This window comes from Lontra canadensis, unplaced genomic scaffold (assembly GCF_010015895.1).
Source record: "Lontra canadensis isolate GAN:19392208 unplaced genomic scaffold, GSC_riverotter_1.0 scaffold46, whole genome shotgun sequence".
In the NCBI taxonomy this organism is placed as follows: Eukaryota; Metazoa; Chordata; class Mammalia; order Carnivora; family Mustelidae; genus Lontra; species Lontra canadensis.
In genome coordinates, this window is record NW_022631040.1 from 11,825,997 (window position 1) to 11,847,002 (window position 21,006).

Consider the following 21,006-nt stretch of genomic DNA (forward strand, 5'->3'; position numbering starts at 1 on the left):
AGCCAGGGCCTGGCACACACAGGTAATCGACAGACATGTGCGGATTCACTGGATGAATGGTTCTACTCACTGTGCTTGGGCCTAACTCCACCTCCAAAACAGCAGTAGCACGCCCTTCCGGATCGCATGTGTTTTGCTCACTTCACTGTTCAATTTACAATTATCCATGGTGATCGCACAAAACAGCAGTGTTTAGACACTAAATAAAGCATATGGAAGAAAAACGTAGATAGAGGCGTATGTACAGAGGGAGGTGCTAAGGAGGATGTAGGAAACAGTGTATGGCTAACTGACCTTGGCTGTGTTTGTTTTATATTATTCTGTGGTTACCACTGCTGGGTTATTGTTTTGTATGTTTGCTTTTAGAGTATTTTCCAGCTTCTGAAAAGAAGAATATGAAAATTCTCAGTGACTCAGAGGGTCACTCATAGAAGCCTGAAAAGCTCTCTAACTGCCTGTGTCTGCTACTCCTCATGGCTTCTATTTCATGTTGGTAGTAAATCAGGACCAGCCTCTCTCTATATCGTCATTCCATTCCTTCCTTCCTTGAGTTAGCTTAAAGATCATCCTTACTAGTTAAAGTTTCCTCCTTTCAGCTTCAACTGGGCTAAAATGATCGAAGACTTAATCTGCGATTCCTCAGTTCAGTACTTAAGCCAGGAAGATAAAATTTCTTTAAAGAAAGCTACAACTAGACAAGCCGGCCTGGGAAACCTCTTCCAGGTCACTGCAGCTCAGCCTCCGGACCTGACGAGAGCCGGATAAGATGGTTTCTCACACCAGATTATTTACAATCCTCACTTACAGGGCGGCCAGCTCAGATTCTCAGGCCACTTAACCCTACAGGACAATGAATGTGATAGTCTGAAGTAAAGGCTAAAGAAATCTATTTTTAACAAGCATTCCACAGGATAGTCAGGGACAGTGAACTCTGAGAAATCTTGGATTAAAAGATTTTAAGTTTTTCAGCTCTCAATTATACAATTCTAAAAATTCTGGATCAAATTACTCCGAAGTGTCCCAGGGATTTCAAGGAGTTCCCCTGGCAGACACCACCCAGTGGGGGAAAGACAGGCCTGGGACTGTGGAGAAGACTCCAGAACCCTTAACACACTTCCACCAGAAAAGCTACCCTTTTATTTACTGGGGTTTACTTGAAAAGTTTTCATTTGAAGACTTTCCTTTTTGGGGGTCAAAGAGAGAAGTCTCTAACTACTTTAAATTTACTAGGTAGGGGCAGAGGCAAGGGAGTTGGGATGCGATTTGGCAGGGGGGTAACTATGATATTATCATACTACTGAATACTAACATAGCTTTAAAAATTATAGCAATAAAGGAAGGTTGATGTAAGCAGTATTACTGTAAAATGAACACCTTAAAGCCATGACTTTCCTGCCTTGGCTAACGAGTTCAGATCCTAATACTTACACTTACATACAACCAAGAAGAAAATTACGTTAATACAGAGTAAGCTACTGAAATGTCTCCTATCAGTATTACGGTAGATTTTATGTAATGGAACTAGGTAACTTTAATTATGATTCAGAAAAATTATGTATTAATTTCTGAGCAATATGAAAAGCCAGGCTACGAAAATATGGATTACAGAATTTTCAGGAGGATATTGAGATTATTACTCACTACATCTCACTGTCCCCTTCATCCATTTCTCCCCTTTTCTTGGCCATATACACTATGCTCTGCAAATAAAGCTCTTTCTCCAAAGGAACATGTACTTAAAGAGTTCCAGCTAATCCAGTTACCCCTCTAGTCCTTTAGCAGAAGATGCTTTAACAAAAATGCTAAGTTACGAAGAGCGGGAGAGTGTCCAGAGAATGATATTTTATCTCTGTCCTTAATGACTGCCTCACCGAGCCATGGTGTTAAATTTAGTTCAGTCATGTCTCACTTACATTTTATTCACAGAGCTTGGAAAGAAAGAGTGAGCTACAAAATAACAAAGCAGTAATCAGACTGAATGGGACATGAACCCTAAATATGAGATCTGTACCTCAAGGGGCAGAAAGGGTGGCAAAGTGAAGGAAGTGTAGGATTTGGTGAGGAAAGCCAGCAACAGAAACGAAAAGGTACGTCACCAGAATAACGTCATCTTTACTACCCATCAAAATGTTGTAACTGTGCTGTTTTCAACATGGTGCTTACTGATTAGAGGTCCCACAGATGTATGGATAAACAAAGCAGCCTGAAGAATACTCACCTACTTTCATTCCCTCCTGTATCCTCACTGAAAAAAAACATAAAGGATCGGGGCACCTGGGTGGCTCAGTCAGTTAAGCATCCACCTTTAGCTCAGATCATGATCCCAGGGTCCTGGAATCGAGCCCTGCATTGGACTCCTTGCTTGAAGGGAACCTGCTTCTCCCTCTTCTCCCCGCTCAGTGCTCGCTCTCTCTCTCTCAAATAAACAAAATCTTAGAAAAAAGGAAAAGATTTAAAGAAAAGGATTTTTTGTTGTTGTTGTTTAAAAGTACGAACCCCGAAAACTAGTGTAATCAAAGAGGAGATAACAACAAAATTCTGTGATCTGAAAACCATAGAGAAACATCCCCTCTCTGTTCCATAAATGAGGTACTGCCACTTCCCCATCCCCACTACAGAAAGAAGTTTTCTCTGCAAGGAGGAGGGTGCCTAGATCCTGGCAAGTACCAGGAGGAGCTGAAGGAGAGGGTACTGCACAAAATTAAGTGAATGTATGATACTACGTAGAAAGGCCCTCGGTCCTCTTCTGTTCAGCTCCAAAGCTCTGAAAGCTAAGCCTTCACACTTCAGGCAGGTAATTAAAAGAAACTTCCTTGGAAAAACTGCCAATTCCAAGAGATAAGAGATAAAGTTACTGACACAGAGGTTCTCCAACTACTGACTCAGCTAGGTCATCCTACAGTGAGGCTCAGCTGACAAGTCCAACTCTTTGTTTTGGGCCTGCTGACGGCTCCTGTAGTCCTCCATGTTAAACATGAGCAGATAACCAAGATTATCCAGACCTCTGAGGTGTCTTTAACATGCTTTTAGTATGAAACAGAAAGCCAAAATAATCTGCAGGAAAGAGATCACAAGAAGAATTCCTATTGATGTTAGTATTCTAAGCATGAAACAGGAACAAGAACTTTTTTTTTAAATCAGAGAACAGAAACAAAACCTTGGAAACATGATATATAAATGAAAAACTCAACAGGAGGTCGGGAAGATACAGCTGAGTCAATCCAGCACAAAGCAAAGCCAAAAGATGAGATAGAAAAAAGGAGAGAAGATAAACCTGGAGGACCAGTCCAGGAGGTCCAACATCTGCTCACGAGTTCCAGGGAGAAGAACGCAAGGCAGAGAAAAAATAAAGAAAGGATTCAAGACAATTTCCCAGAACTGAAGGAACGAGTTTCCAGACTGGAAGCCACCTGTTTTTCTGACGGATAAAGATGAAAACAGAGCCCCGCCACAACACCTCCTCATGAAATTTCAGAATGAAAAAGGTCATATAAAAGGTCTCAAAAATCTTCATCCCTTGCCCCCTTCTCAGGGAGCTACCAAAGGACAGAGCAGAGCAAAGCAGAGGAACATAAAAAGAGACGAGAGCTCCAAGAACCAGATCATCGATCCATCACAGAACAAAAGCACACGAAACCCCAGTTCGATGGCCCAGCACGAAGACTGCTGAGCCTCCGAAGCAGCGTGGAGCAGGGCAGAAGGCTCTAGCAGAGCGGTCTCCACGACGGAACTGAAAGAACACTGAGGCACAAGAACACCTTGGTAGGGAATTCAGACAATTCCAAGAGGACAGAAGTAGAAAACGAAACAAATGAGGGGAAACAATAATTAACTACAAGAAAACCAAGAGGGTCTGAGAAAAAGTAAGAGACTCATGTCCTGTCTTTTCATTGTGTGAGTCAAAGGAGGATGCCTAAAACTTAAGTAAAAAATAAGAAATAGCAACACACGTATTATTTAGAGATACAGGCAATAAAAATACCAAAATAATGATCTAAAAGAGCTGAAAGTATTTCTCTGGGGGACAGGGAATGGAAGGAAAGAAGAGAGGGAAATATGCTCCTCACCTTAACAGACCCTACAGAGCTGACCGTGGTGAAATATAATTCATGTACTTGAACTAAGTGCACATGTATAACTTTATTAAAACTTAAAACCTTTAAAATTTGGGTTATTAATGAAAAGTACACCAAATTAACCTTGCCTGAAAATTCTACTTGTATTTATTATTAGTAACTGCAGCAACAGAAAGAGCCAATTAATTCCTTTTATGTATCAAAAACACACGACACTAAATAAAAGAAATTCAAGACACATGCGAGACAAGCAAGTCTTTCTTGAAGCAAGGCATCAGCACAATCAAGCAGCAGTAAGAAAAAAGTACAGAACACAATCACAGAAACTATAGTTTAAAACATGGCATTTTAATGATTTGCCTTATTATAGTGTCTAAGCATCTGCTTCCAATTGGCAATTAACAATGTCAATATGCAGTATTCCTTATTTGATTTCATTTAAGAACAGTTTAAAAAAAAAAAACTAGATTCAATAAGACACAAGAATTACAATTAGTGAACCTTCAATACATCTCAGTGAAACATACAACTTAAAAACTCCGTCCTCTCAGCACACAAGGGAACAGTGGAATAAAGTTAGCCAGATCTTCCCTTTGCCACTAAGAAAACCAGAGGACATGATTTTTAAAACTAGGAATAATGCATTTTCAGTGGATTTGTATAAGCAAGTCTTTTATATAAATGTGATTGTGCTTCAAAGCTGTATAACATCTCAGGTTATAACATGTAATACGCTAAAAGCTATGTGCTAGGTAAGGCAAATAAAAGCGTTAAGTGATACCTTCTTACAGAGAGCTCGCAGCTTGAAAGCAGAAAAATGAAATGCAGTGTTCATAAGATATTTAAGGAAAAAACTGTTACCGCTCCCCACTAACTCCAAGTTTGTTTTAATCACTGTGACTTGTTTGGTATAGAAAATAGGCTTAATACTCTTTATAGGTTTAAGAAAGGAAAACATTCCATTTTCCTGAAGGTCTGCAAAATGGTAACATTCTTCACAAAGTTTTCTCTATGATGAACACACTAATGAATTCTACACATATCATATTATTCAGGACTTAGGCACGAGAAAGGAGGACCAAAAGTCAAAAATGTGTACCTTTTTATTAAATGCCCAAATTTTGTCCCATTCCATGTTCACAACTGAACGTGAAGAGCCCTAGAAAAGCAATAATAAAATGACTTAAAAGGCAAAAAGTATTCATTGGAGTACGTAAGCTAAGCATGTTAGAAAAAAAAATAAACTCCCAAAATACTTGCAAGTTTACTTCCATTGGAATATAAAACCTAGTATGCACAAACTAATTTGGTTACCCTGAACAGCCAGACTCAAGAGCTGTATGTTTCACTATATAAAAATACTACAGGCCATCTCTGTCCCGCTTCAGCTTGCTTGAGTAGGATGTTCTCAATTTTCCACTATCATAAACATACTCTTTGAAAAAAAAATTCTGCCTCTGCATTATAAGGAACAAGGAACAAAATGAACAGAAATTAAGAGAGACTAAAGGGATATTAATAAGACACTTGAAAACTCAAACAGAGAAGATAGAAAACAAACTGTAGGTCACCTGAGCGGCAATAAACTGTTTCAGCCCTTCAACAGTCATCCCTCTTCTGAGCACACCACGAACCGTAGGAAACCTTGGGTCATCCCTGGGAAATTGGGAAATTTGTAAGTACCAAGGAGATCTTTTTAATGTACAAACACAAGCAGTACGAAATACCTTAATGAATAATAATTATAGTTAGCTTACGAAATAGTTGGACTGAGTTGTTTAAATAATAATTGAGTAGCTTAAAATATCAATGAGCCCACATACATGGAAGAGGAAAACTGCTTACTAGTCAAATACTGCTCAGTAAAATAAATGCACTACTAGGAATAGTAAAAACACATTTCAAAAAAGACACAGGTGACATCTTCAAATAGGGAAAACCCATGTATTAAAACATTCTTATTTGCTTTTTATTTAGCAAATATTCAAGCTCCCTATTCTACATATGACCGTGAGAATCAGATAAGAAATGGTATCATGTCACCCATATATGAATATACTTTACAAAGCCCCTTGGGTTGAAAAAAATATATACACTGGTTATTAACATTCTGCAGAAATTTTATTTTATTTTCAATAAAAACTTTTGCCTGGAGCCCAAGATAAACTTGCCTTTTATCAAATTCAGCTCTAAAACCAGTATAAAATACATATTAACTATTACGCGATGCTAACAGAAACTGATACATACATTCCCGTTAATTCACATGAAGAACACACTCATCAGCATGGTAACTCATTTGAACAGGTTTCCTTTACACAGATCTATGGCTACAAGATGACTTGAATTTTTATATTCCTCTTTCTCGTAGAAATCCTATATAGGTTAACATGCTACAGAGATTTGTTAACTTTTCCTAGGAGCTGAGTACTCTGGGCAACCAATGGCTCCACAAGGTGGGTCTTCACCACCAAGGCAGAAACCGTTTATGTCTTCACCTCAACTCAGTATTTTTGGCCTTCCTGGGACCTCGCTGAAAAGCTTCAGAGCCTCAGCAGAGTGTGGAAAATGGTAACCAGATATACAAAGGACAAGAGTCACAACTACTTTTCTACAAAATGCTAAGATCAGCAGAGAATGTGCCCTTGTGTGTTTTGCATTCCCATGCACCAGGGTCCAAATGGGCACTCCATATTTGTAGCATTACAATAAAGGGGAGCGGTAGAGGGACTTGATGCACTGGATGAAATAAAGATAAGGACCAGAAACCCTAGAGGCCCACCCACTCTACCTCTTCCCATTCACCCTCCCACCCGCCCCTCAAAACAGTTTTAAAATCAACTGATAGACCATGTTCTTACTACTTTCTCTAAATTCTAGGTCACAGTAAACATACCATCCATCTACCAATCCTTCGTTGACAAACCATGTGAGTTTTCTTTTCGAGAGCACTGTGTTGTTGAGATTTAGTCGACTGTATTCCCAAATATATGGTTTTCTTATGCCTAAGGCTTCAATAATCCAATAAAACTGTTCATCTCTGTCATGGTATTCTGTTGTTCTCAGGGCATGTGTAACGCCTTCAATACTGTCAACTATGGGACAGGCAAAATCGTATGTTGGATAAACACTGGAAAAAAAGGGAATATGTTCAAAAGTAAACTGAAGCATTTTACCCTTTCCATCTTAGATTATTACATTATAAGAAGCAAGAGTAATTTGAAATATAATTCCTTACAAATTAGGAATTTCTTAAAAATCAACAGGTTTCATGACCCATAATCTTCAAAGTATATCAAAATATTATCAGTCTTTGAGACCAACAAATCAGTTAACCCACTCAATATTCAAACAAAAAAGCAAATTTGCAACTTAACCGACAATTGGGTATTGGCACAGCAAATTCTACAAGCTACACTTCATGTATAGCATAGGAGAAAGCAAAAAGCAAAATACTGCTGACCCTTGAACACCACAAATTAGAACCACATGTGTCCACTTATCCATGGACTTTTATAAACACAGTACAGTACTGCAAATATATTCTTATGATATTCTTAGTATTTTATTTTCTCTGGTTTAGTTTATGAATACAGTATATAATACATATAACATAAAAATGTGTTAATTGACTGTTATCAGTAAGACTTCTGTCAATAGGAGGCTACTAGTAGCTAAGTTCTTGGGGAATCAGAAGTCATACACAGATTTCTGACTGCACAGGGGGTCGGCACCCTAACTCCCTGCACTGCTTAAGAGTCAACTGTACATAATAATTCAAAGGAATTTTTAGCTTTTCAATATCTTAATAAATCCCACACTCGAATAAATACCTAAGCTTAATCTCCAGTAATTAAATGAATTTAAGAATAAAGCATTTTCTTCTTTGACAAGTAAAAGAGAAGAAAAGTAGGTTAATTAAAATTCCATTCAAGAGGAGATGGCCTTAGAAACAATTCCTAATTAAAATAATGTACACAATGTGAAAGCACTCTGAGTTTTAAGAAATATATTATTGCATTATGCCTTCTAATTTTTTGGATACAACTTCATTAAAATGCTACTGCATTATGCTTGGCAATTATTTGATACTGAAAATGTGTATCCAAATTCACTTTTCCAAAGGTAGTCCAAGTATTTGCTTAATAAAATAAGGAGAAAGCACCCTGTTAAAAATGACTTATGTAGATACCTGTAACCACATGTGTAAGGTTTTGTCTACATATGGACACCATATCTACACCTTCACATTTAAAGAAAGTTACATTAAAGAGGTTAGCATTTACATTCACTAATCTCAGAAGTGCAGATTCAGCAATTATATGTAGAAGGCTTCTTCAAATTATTAAAACAAAAATTCTGTAGTTACTTTATAAAAGTAAATTAATAGGGGAGGGGAACCCATTTGAAGAAAAAAATCATTAACTGAAAACCCACACAGAAAGCTAATCAAAACTAGAAAAAAAACGCGTGACACTTTCTTATATTGTTCCTATTTCTATAAATTTTCAATTCCATCACTTTTGTGAATCAATTTATGCCCAGCAGAATCCAAGTTTGTAAGAGGAAGAAAACTATCTTAATCTAAAGATACACACCAGGGCACCTGGGTGGCTCAGGGGGTTAAGCCTCTGCCTTCGGCTCAGGTCATGATCCCAGGGTTCTGGGATCAAGCCCCGCATCAGACTCTGCTCAGTGGGGAGCCTGCTTCTCTCTCTGCCTGCCTCTCTGCCTACCTGTGATCTCTCTCTCTCTCTCTGCCAAATAAATAAATAAAATCTTTAAAAAAATAAAATAAAATAAAAAATAAAGATACACACCACAGTAAACTTAGTCAATACAAAAAGCAATTTTCGGGAGAGTATAGGACTTTTATAGATGGAAATTATCTTAGAAATAACCTAACATAACCTTAATCAATAGGTGAGTAAACCCCCAAGAGATTAGGTTACACACTCTACCAACAGCAGTTACTAACCTGTGGATGAATAAAGATCCAAGTCTCTTGACTATTCTGAATGTACTCCACATTTACAGCGATAAACAAAAATCATACTAGGCTACAGAGCAAAATGAAAGAGAGACACTCACTTGTATTTATTTCCAGTTCTTGGATGTGGCTGAATTTTACAGCGATAAAGCGTTGGGTCTCTCATACATCCATTGTTACTACTCATGTCAATTTTTGCTCTCAGACAACAGGACTGGCCAAGCTGGCTCCCTTTTTTCATTTCTTCCCACATTTGCAGATTCTTCTCAACAGCTATAAGATGATAATTCTATTAGGTTATCTCATGTATTACTAATCTAGTTGAATTCAAATTATTTTAATAGTCCCATAATCTGATACAAATTTCCACATTCTACTTGTATAATAAAAGCACACTCCACAGTTTAAAAATATGATAATAATTCTAATATTTGGTATGAAGAGTAAATGCATCATTTTTTATGAAGTCTCACAAAACGCTTAAAAAATACACTCTATAAATATATTTTTAAAGGCAGTCAAATCAATACATTTCACTGATGTAATACTGATTTAAGAGTAAGAGCGAAAGAGGCCAGGTTTTTCTCATCCTGCATTTCCTCTTTTCCCATCATAGCACAACTGGTCAGCCCGACCCCCTCAAATTTAACACTGCCTTTGAAGCAGAAGCATTCTATGCCTTTGCCACCTCACGCCCAAGGACAGACCAGATTGGCCTGATCCACAGGGCCCACAGGGATCAGTGCTACCGCCGGTGCCCAGGTTAGGAACACAGCTCGGGCTGTAAGCCTGAGCCTGTGGGGTCCCTGAAAGCCCTGTCAGTCATTCCAGTGGAAAGCAGGAGACTCTTATACTGAAAAACATGAGAGAGCACAGAAAACAATGACACAAGTTTAATCCCAGAAAAAAGAATTCTATGTCCTAAGTGGTTATGGTTCTATTTATGTGAGAACACTGAAAACCTGTCCCATGTAGGAAAGAAAGGACTATGACACAGTGATTGTCTGCGGAAACTCCTGAAGGGAATGCACACATCTCCCCTGCCCTCAAAAAAATCAAGTGAGGTCTACAAGTAAAGTTGTTAACAATCTCTGAAAATGTAGGGAAACTTAAAAAAGAGAGAGAAAAAAGAATGACTTCTGTAACAATCTAAATTCACTAGACACTTCCCAAGATTTAAATACAGTATACGGTGGAAATTACGGCAACATAATTACAGAGTGAAAATAGCCCTATTCAGTAACTCGGGGGACAAGTAATGAGTAAGAAAGGTTATTTCAACAAGTGATATTTCTGAGGTACAGAGCAGTACACCGAGCTTCAATTTTATATTCAGTATTATATTCACATCTACCCACATGCTAAGAAGATTTGGGTACTAATAACATGATCATTTTATAGAAAAGACTCAGTATTTAAATTGGGAGAACTATAAAAAGTTGCAGAAATAACCATTCAAACGGAATGAATATAATGCCAAAGACGGCACTTAGTAAGCGAGACACACATCACATGCAGTTGTGATGGCAACAAAGTAAAAACAATTGAAGATGATAAAGAAAGAAAAAGAATTATGATGAATTAACATATGAATATTCCCAAATGTGTCTCAAGCAAGCATCTTTCACAGAAATCTTGCTGTACTAGAGAAACAGAACAGAAGCCCATCAATTAAAATACAATACACTAAATGTGCCTTACAGTTTTTTCTGTGCTTGGATTCGATCCTCTGTTCACGTTCCGCTTTCATCTGCTCTGCAGGAGTATCATCCACATAAGCCTTCCCTTCCAGAATTAGCTTCTCTGCATATTTCATTATAGTCTCAAAATGATCCGAGGTATAAGTAAATTGATCTGGTTTGATATGCAACATTGCAACATCTTCCAAGATAACCTACAAAAAGAATCCAAAATAACCATCACTTTATCTTTTGCATTTTCTTGTGTATTTTCAATCCTTGATACTGCATTTGGGCAAATGTAATTATACACCATCAGTCAAAAAAAAAAAAAAGGCCTGAAAATGTTTGTGCAAGTTGTATATTAGGTAAGAAAAGAAAAAAAGATATTCATTATATTAGTCTCCAAATTTTCAGCTGAGAAAGCTGATCTCATGAAAGAGCTTTCCATTTACTCTGGAAAACTGGTTATTATTGGTCATACTGACAATCATTTGCCCTCTCTTTGAATAAATTGAAATGCTTCTGAATAAAGAGGATAAAAGAGGCTAGGAAACCTTCCCAATTTTCCAATACCTACTTAAATGTCTGTTTCATTCATACACTTAAAATTATATGACAAAAAGGAAACCTGCCTCTAGTGACCAATTCATGTAAGAAATTGGTACTTAAAGGAAAATACAGCACACTTTGGTAAATTGTACAATTGAGGAAGCAAAAAATAAATTTTGGTATGGGAGCTCAGTATTGCTTGGCTTAGGTCTCAGACACAGAATATACAGATGAGGGATACAAGTGGCTATGAGAACAAACTTATTTTCATACCATGAAGGTATCAGGTCACCCTCTAATTTTCATTAACTTTTCTGACAAAGGGTCATCACTACACCTTTAATTACCTTCTCAAAATCTTCCTTTTCTTTTTCAGGATTTGTGTCATCAAATCTCATGATCAGTTTCCCTTTAAAGTTAACCTGGTAGTGCTGGTTCAGAAGAGCAGCTTTTGCATGCCCAATGTGTAAGTAACTAAAACAAAAACATTTCACAAAGAAACTCATTAACATGTTTTAACTAAATACTTAAACTTAACCTTTTTGAGGAGATGAGAACTAAACAAAAATCCTTCTAGTTGGTACTCCAGTCATATTTTATTTTCTAATAAAAAAGTACTGTGATAGAAAATCTGACCCTCACAGGAAGAAAAAGGCTATAACATTTATAAAATAATCACAAGAAACAATTTCATATGTAAAATCTCACAAAGGGACAAGTGATTTGTTAACATTACAACCTTAAGGAGAAAAAACAAAGAACAAAATAAACAAAAAACCAACCTCAAGGAAAATCCTTTTTTTTTTTTTCCTTACAGAGGAAACAAGTGGTCATTTAGTTAGAGGAAAACGGCTTCCAAAACAGCTTTTAGTGCTACGCGGTAGTGTATCTTCTTCACTAAGACCTGATGCTACTGAGAACCGAGTGCCCACCTCATGCAGGCCAGCGAGAGGCACCTCTGAGATCACCACTGCCACAGGAGGATCCCATGAAAGGGCACATGGGGATCAGGAGGCTGCAGGACAGCCACTTCTCAAGGTGTCAGTTTCCTCAGAAGCCAAAACAAGAGGATTTGAACTAAAGGACCTTCCAGTACCAACGCTCTGTGAATTACAACCTATGAAAACACTACTCTGTTCTATGGGCAACTGGCAATTACAAGGAATAAAGTATGTCACAGGCACTGTCCGTAATATTCTATATCAACGTTCTCTTCTATGTGGTTAAAAAGCAGTATCCTATACCACTACTTTTGAAAATACCCTTTCCCAGGCAGCAAGCATGGCATGTAGCAAGGACATTTGATCATATCTACTAGTTTCCACTAATGGTAGCCATGGTCCCACTGCACTAGTTTCCTGGTTTCATGCCAACACGATCTCAGCTGGCGTCAAGAGGGAAGGGGAAAATACAACTCCTTGCAAGTCTTCACATCAGTTTTTAAATCAATCCATGTTTTAGAAATTCAGGCAGCATTCTAGATCAATGATTAAGTGTTAAGAAGAATTTAGGTTAATGCAGACAAATACAAAGCAATGCATTTAGGGTTATTCAAAACTTTCTGCGTAACATAAAAGGCTGTCACTGGTATCCCAGATGAGATTCTAAAACAGAAAAAGGACATTAGGAAAAAATTAATGAAATCCAAAAAAGGTATAGAGTTTAGGTGATGATAATAATATTGATATTGGTTCACCAGCTGTGATAAAGGCACAAGAGTAATGTAAGATGGTAAACATTACAGATAACTGGGGGCACTGTATGTGGGAACATTTTGTACTATCCTTGCTATGCTTCTGAAAATTACAACTACTCTAAAACAAAAGGTTAACCAAAAATAAAATAAAACAAAGGACAGTGAGTTCCAAGAAAGAAACAGAAACACTGTCTATAGTCTTTGTTGAAAGTGTTATACCTATATCATCCTATACTCATCATTAGGAAGAAAAAACAAACAAACAAACAATCACTACCCACACTATCTGATAGTTAATGTGTTGGGCTTTACATAAAGGAATTAATTTAAGAGAGGTGAGGAAATCGAACCATTATCTTACAGATGATGTTTCTGAATCTGAAATAATGTATATGGTTCTAACAATTCTAAATATCAAGAAAGTTAAAAGGACTATAAAATATTCACAAGATAACTAAAATAACCAGCTCAAGAGACATCTAGCTTGCTAAAGAAAGTAAGATTTACGCTTTTCAGTTAGTACTAATACCGAGTTGGGCTTCTGCCACACGTAACAGCATAGGCTGCAGAATTTTAAGTCAAATGGACTCTAGAGCCAGATAGCACAAGTCTGGCAAACTACCAAAATGTTGTAGGAATCAGTTTCTGAAACCATTTGTAAAATGCAGCTATTAAAAGTGCTTTCCTCACAAGGCTATTAGGATTAAAACACTAAATGTACAATGCTTAGTAGTACCTGCACATAACAGGTTCTATATATGTTAGCTAAGAGTAAGAAAAAGGGCAAAAGTCAAGCCTTCAGGGCACCTGGGTAGCTCAGTTGATTAAGCATCTGCCTTCACCTCAGGTCATGATCCCAGGGTCCTGGGATCAAGCCCTGAGATGTGAGGGCTCCCAGCTCAGTGGGAAGTCTGCTTCATCCCACCTCCTCTGCCTGCCACTCACGCTGCTTTTGTGCTCTCTGTCAAATAAATTAATAAAATCTTAAACAAACAAAAAAGTCATGCCTTCTGGCATTTCATGAAAGACACAGAAAAATAAAATGACTAATAAGAAAAATTACAGGGGGACCCTAGCTGGCTCAGTTGGTAGACATACAACTCTTGATCTCAAGGTTGTAATTTAAGGCCCCATGCTGGGTGTAGAGATTACTTAAAAATAAAATCTTAAAAAAAAAAAAAGAAAGAAAAGAAAAAGAAAAATTAAAAATTTTTTAGCAGTATAAAGGGGTATGATAAAATTACGAATAGTAAAACAAAAAACAAAAAAGACCTAAAAAACACCTGAATACTGATTTATATTCCAAATCCTCAAGCTGTATTTGGCAAAGAGCATGTCTCTGAAATTGATATAATTTATGGCAGACAAATGTACTTCATAAATTATAAACATGAAGGTACTCATTATTCTAAGAAATGACAGTGACAGAAAATATAAAAAGATTGTAAAAGGACTAATGTCCAAATGCTAGAGCTATAAACAGCCACTGTTAAGAAAGTGGCTTTAGGAAACCACTGAAGTCACTACCAATGGGAAAGCAGTTGTGATGAAGCACACAGGAGCAGAACAATGGGCCACAAGGACCCGAGATGTCTGTGGGAATTAAGGTACATACAGTAAGTCTGATTTATGAGATTCCACCCAATCAACTACCAAGTGATCATTTAATTAGTCTATGAATTTTCCGAATTCATTATTTCTCTTTCATCTCCTTCTATCTATCCTTTATTTTACCACCTTCATCAGCAAACTTAGAAAAGCAGAGAGAAAATGTGGAATTCTACAACAAATTTTCCTGTCAGTGGTGCTTATGAGAAGTCTGTGGAGAACTATTAAGAATAGCTAAAATAAAATGGTTTTTTGCTTACTCTGCTACTTTCTACCGTCTACACATTCCACTTACCACAAATGGGTAAGAATTTAGCTACAGAATACACAATCTGAAATTAAACAAATTTGGGGGGAAAAAATCATCTCATTTACCAAATGTGGCACAATTCTTTCCTAATGGCTAAGTTCCTGAGGCTAATGGCTTTAATAAGACACATTTTACATTATCCTCACTGGAAGGGCGCTATTACAAAGCTTGTCCAGCTCAAAGAGGCCAACACATGCGCAAAGGTGGACTCCCCACAGCCCTGGGCAATGCTGCGCAAGGCCTGGGAAGGCCGCAGGCTGGTGGCCGCCAGCCAAAACAAGACTTTTTCTCCAAAGAGCTATTCAAATGTTATTTTCTTTTGCTACCAAAAGCGAAAGGGGTTGGGAAGTCTGCTGACAATAGAAAGAACTGAAAAGGAATAGGATTTTTTCAGGATGCCCCTTTATTTCAGAAAACAAGGAACCTAAAAATAATTCTACCATAACTTCTACTGCTAACCGAAAGGACCGCGCAGGGTACAACTACAAATCCTTATTAAATGAGAGCTGAAGATTCTCAAAATGTAAATAAAACTTAAGGCTTTCTATTTATGGATATTTTTCTATTTATAATTAAAATTCTGTGTGGGGCAAAATAACAATATTGTCTGATTAATAAGCTAAAACTATAAATTTGATACATTAACATTACTTGTCAATAATAAATAGACTACTAAGATGTTTAGAATTTTGATTCCCACAACTAAAATCTTACTTATTTTCTTCTATATTAGTAATCTAGTAATATCATAAGTACTCAACTATCCTAAAGCTTTTCCACTAAATATATTCCACTGTAATTACAAGTTACATTTCCTTACCCACTAGCCTCTGGAGGAAATCTGACGGTAACCTTTCCCATCTCAGCACCTGGAAGCTCAACAAATTTCCCAACATCTTGTTTTTTCTCAGGTATCTGAAAAGCAGAACATAAACAACAAATATAGTTACATCATTAAATGTTAAAGAACACATTCATTCAACAAATACTTAACTCAGTGCCCACTATGTACCAGGCATGATTACAAGACACATGAGGAATAGAACGTTGTCCTTGCACTTGAGCACCCAAAATCTTATGAAGTATGTAAATAAAACCAACCACTGGGAACAGAGATATTCATATGTATTTATAGAGTGCTGTCAGAACAGTCAGTTGACATTAACCAACAGCTTCTAGGGTCATCAGGAAAAGCTTAAAAGGAGGTTAAGAACCAAAGCTGGACCTTAAAAAATAAGTGGAAATACATTAGATGTAGAATGTATAAGTGCCTTCATTCTAAGAAAAGGAACAGCAGCACACATAAGACACAAAGACAGTGCAACATCCACGAAAAGCTAAAAAATGCACGTGGGATGGGTGGACAAGGAAGGTGAAACTGTTGATGAGGTCCAGAATATGAAGCTCCTCATACACGTGCTTTTCGGTTTTAGGCAACAAGGAAATCCCAGGAGTAACAGGACCATTTATTTGTATTTTCTAAAATGATACCGTGGACAATGCGGAGACTGAAGTAGAAAAGAGAGACCTTGGGTGAGATTATGGTATTAAATCAACCAAGAGGTAATGAAGCTCCAATAAAACTAAGTAACAGTGGAGACAGAAAACATTATCAACAAATATAAGAACAGAACTTAGTAACTGATTTCATGGGAAACATGGTGAAGGACGAGTGATGATTTTTAGCCAAAACAACTGAGTAGACTGTTTTGTCTTTACTCAAGCAGGCAGTAGTTTTCTAATTTTACTACAGTGGAAAACCTTTAAGTTGAGACTTTACTACACATGCCTAATGTGTGAAACAGATTGAAGTAGAGACGCTCTGGCTGGGGAAGACCATCTTTCCTACTGGACTCTGCATCACATCCTCCTAGAGGACCAACAAAAAGGCTCCGCAGAAGCTCAGGACTCAATGGTCAAAAATGAGCAAACAGGAGAGTTGGGAGGAAGCTCATATAGCTATATAAAACTCATATAGCTATAAATAATGAGATTTTAATTACTTGGATTTTGGATTTCCTAAGAGACATACACTGCATGAGCATAATATTTTAGACATATAATTAAGGCTTTATGGAGTTAAACAGTTAAAGGCAAGCCCACAGTTAACAGACTCAGCAGATTTTTCCAAAAAGATCCTTTTTCACATATGAAAAGAAAAACTCCAAGTAAGAATAATTTTCTTTTCAGATCTACGGTCTCAAACAGACTAAGGTATCAGCGTTAAAAAATGCTTACCGCTTTAGCTTTGGTCGCTGAAACATTCCACTTGGTACCTACAGACTGGAAGGCCTGCTGGGCTTCGAGAAAGCCAAACCAGCGTTTTACGTGCACTGGAGCTTTGTTCTGTTTCAACTGTTCCTGCCATGCAGCACTGCCTATTAGCAAAAATAATTTTTTTAAAACATTTTATTTATTTCACAGAGATGGAGAGGGAGGGGGAGGAAAGAGAGCAGAAGCAGGGGGAGCAGCAGGCAGAGGGAGAAGCCCGCTACCCTGCTGAGCAAAGAGCCTTACGCAGGGCTCAATCCCACGACCCCAGGATCATGACCTGAGCTGAAGGCAACCATTTAACTGACTAAGCCACCCAAGTGCCCCTAGCAAAAATTATTTTAAAACCATTCGATAAATCCACAACTTTAAAAGCAAAGTTCTAGTTGTGGTTAATTTAAGTAAATGAGATAGCTTAAAGTTATGCTTCTATAGGTATCCCTGGCTGGCTCAGGCCATAGAGCATGTGACTCTTAATCCCAGGGTCTTGAGTTCAAGCCCCATGTTGGGCGTGAAGCCTACTTTAAAAAAAAAAAAAAAGTGCTTCTATAATGAAAAATTTACATCTAGGTATGCATTGTAATATTTTCTAATGTTTTAATACACTTTACAGAATTCACAGAAGTTAAAAATATTTTTGCAGTTCGGGGCGCCTGGGTGGCTCAGTGGGTTGAGCCTCTGCCTTCGGCTCAGGTCATGATCCCGGGGTGCTGGGATCGAGCCCCACATCGGGCTCTCTGCTCGGCCGGGAGCCTGCTTCCCCCTCTCTCTCTGCCTGCCTCTCTGCCTGCTTGTGATCTCTGTCTGTCAAATAAATAAATAAAATCTTAAAAAAAAAAAAATATTTTTGCAGTTCAACTGACTGAAGTAAATACTAAATCCTGCCCTTAACACCACCACACCCCCATTATAAGGCCAATGTCTTATTTCATAATTAAGGAAATACTTTAAGTAGATCAACTAGAAGACAAAATAGGAAACTAAGATCAAGAAGTAGCTCATTTCTTCAAATGTAGTATCAAAAGGAGGCAGTGAAGGAAAATTTAATTCTGTAATATCACAAAGCTACATCCTCAAGATCGTATCCTCCTTCCATGACTATTAAGTCAAAAATCGAAAAAGATGAAAATGTCAAAACTATACATGAAAACATCTAGTTAGAAAAGGCCTTCATTTTATATTGGTTATTATTATGACAATTTGGAGAAAAGTTTTAGCCACAAAAATAGTAAACAATATAAAAAAATCCCACATGATGCAACACTAAAGAATGATAAAACTTTCTGGCATATTTGTTTTTTTTTTTTTTCCCCCCCCAAGAAAATAAGCTAGGAAAATTCAAGTCCTCTTTACATCTCTCATCAATCCTATAATCCTACTCTGTTGCCAACTAGTCAGAGAATCTATGACCTCCAAAAGGAACAACTCCAGATCACCCCCTCAAACACACATACACCCCTACTAAGTAATCAAAGACAATAATGCCTGGAGTAAAGGAATGGCTGAGACAGGAGAGGTGCTGACATAAATGGGATGAGAGCTTCTTCAGCAGGACCAAGGTGAGCCTTACAAGCAGAAGGGAGCTAGGTTAGTGAGAGACAGAAGACCTCTCGGGATAGCAAACTATTAGGAATTCCTACGTGTGGATAGGAATGAAACAGCCAAGGCAGTCATTCCTTTGCAAGGAAGTCCTAAGTGACTCTCGTTCTACACAAACACACACGCACATATCTTAGTTTATTCGTATATAAATAAATATGTGTGTGTGTGTGTGTGTGTGTGTGTATTTAAAGACCTATATATAGAGAGAGACATGCACACTCCTTACCGAGCAAAACATCAAGCAATAAAAATACAGCATTCTTCAGGAAGAATAAATGGTACCTTTTAGGGTGGCCCAAACACATAAATCTGCTAAGCTCAAGGAATTTCCAACTAAATATGTTCTCAGAGACAGGCAATGATTGAGCTCGTTGATTGCAGAAGTAAACAAACTACATGAAGACAATTTTGTAGCACTGAACTCCAACCAGTGATCAATCTGTGGACATAAAAGATCGAAAAGAAATGTATCTTGGCGTTTAGACTTAAACAAACAAATGAACTCAGAACCATGCCTATCTTATCTCAAATTACTGAATTTGCCACTGTGTGGATTTAATTCTGGTTGCCTGAGATCTAAAGTGGCATAAACAAACTTCATCGTTCTATTTCTGTGCTTCCCTCACTCCTGCAGAAGTGCAGAGGAGCACTTCGGGGAAGAAAAAGATTGGAGAACTGGCAACAGGCAGGAATAACCCACTTGATCAAAACTAACAGGTGATACCTAGCCAAACAGATTCATCCACCTGCAAAATTTAAAAGTAAATACCGAGGAAACTATCCTTTGTATGCTGACTTTTATAAAACGGACGAGAATTGGAGCTGAATACAAACAAAAAGCATCTAAACAGCAGTACTAGAAGTTAATCTACCGTTGCTGTAATTAATTAAAGTATCACCATGCTCGCTTTGGCAGCACATACGATAATTAAAGTATATACCGAGAAAGGAGAAAGGGATCCAAACTGTGTGTGTGACCCTGGGAAAACCTCTTAACTTTTCTAGGCCCGCTGCCTCATCTGTAAAGTTAAGGGATTTGTATGAGAGGATCTATACAGTCACATCCAGCCTGAAATTCTAGGAATCTAGGAAGACGACAGCACTCATGGGCCCAACAGGACAGCTGGTATGGGATTAAAAGTTCAAACTTAGGAAATATGAGGTGTTTTTTTGTTTTCCTAAAAATAAAAACAGGACGAGAATTCCTTAACTAGGTCTATCACTAAACTCCATTACTATCCTTACATAGAATAATAGTATATAAGCCAACAATAAAATGAAGTGCTCAAAAGAACAAGCATAAGTCAAAATAAGCCCAAGGAAATGTTCATCCCTTACCTCAGTATGTTCCAGCAAGTTAGAGCCATAGAGCCCAGCTGTAGTTGCAACTCGAGCCAAGTAGCGAAGTATGGAATTTACGTCCGTGAATACCACATTTCTAGAATATAAGCATGTGATAAAATATTACCACAGCTCTAGCAAATCAGTAGGAGTCATGAGACTTACAAAGGAGTATAAAAAATATAAACCTTTTATTTACCATGTATTTTTAACTACAGTTTAAAAAAATCTGCCTAATGTATTCCCTACTGTTTCTATCAAACTCCAATTTGTTCTGAATGTTTGGCTAAATCCAACAATTCAGTTCAGAGTAAACTATAATGCTTTGTCCTTCTAACTATTGTCTATTTGCGGTGTAAATACGAAAATATAACTGGGACGGCAAGAATAACAGTGATTTAAAATAAATCAAGGCAGAGAAGTCAAGGATACACAGTCAGGAAGAGGCTAGTTTTATCTACTTCCAAGTAAAAGAGGACAGCTCAAACCCCACCAAAATTGTTCTGTAGAAATTATTTTTTTAAGAGACACACACCCATAAGGAAAGAGACTAAAGAGAAGAAACAGTCACAATAAAGTTTACGAAGCCAGACAGCAGATGGATTCAGCAGGTCTGAAGAAACTGAATTTTAAGTGGATAGTGGACAAAGTTGTAAACCAACCCAACCTAAATTTTAGAATCCACGAAAGAGTAATGACTCGATGGAAGCAAAAGTGAACTGGGGCTAAAATAAGTAGGGGTGATAGAAAGTCTGTTTACTAATTGGTGGGAAACAGACACCATCGAGCCCTGTTCTGCTCAGCGGAACCACTGCTTTTACTCAATCGTGGCAAAAACTGAAGCCTTTTCTCTAAAGAGTAAAACGAAGGCTCTCTCAAAT

The 21,006-nt window shown here is 37.6% G+C and overlaps 1 protein-coding gene across 2 annotated transcripts in view; it reads right to left on the bottom strand.

Annotated features, from left to right (window-relative positions):
• EPRS1 (glutamyl-prolyl-tRNA synthetase 1) overlaps positions 1-21,006 on the bottom strand; it is a 66,791-nt gene that overhangs the window by 39,355 nt on the left and 6,430 nt on the right. The window contains exons 3-13 of one of the 2 annotated variants that reach the window (XM_032872943.1): positions 20,123-20,222; positions 19,067-19,223; positions 17,150-17,289; positions 15,732-15,826; positions 11,645-11,771; positions 10,768-10,960; positions 9,168-9,339; positions 6,973-7,206; positions 5,648-5,732; positions 5,176-5,235; positions 4,858-4,878 (exon numbers count right to left, since the gene is read on the bottom strand). In XM_032872943.1, coding sequence (XP_032728834.1) covers positions 4,858-4,878; positions 5,176-5,235; positions 5,648-5,732; positions 6,973-7,206; positions 9,168-9,339; positions 10,768-10,960; positions 11,645-11,771; positions 15,732-15,826; positions 17,150-17,289; positions 19,067-19,223; positions 20,123-20,222 — 1,384 coding nt within the window. The remainder of the gene's footprint in view (positions 1-4,857; positions 4,879-5,175; positions 5,236-5,647; positions 5,733-6,972; positions 7,207-9,167; positions 9,340-10,767; positions 10,961-11,644; positions 11,772-15,731; positions 15,827-17,149; positions 17,290-19,066; positions 19,224-20,122; positions 20,223-21,006) is intronic. The other variant, XM_032872944.1, reaches the window with a different exon arrangement.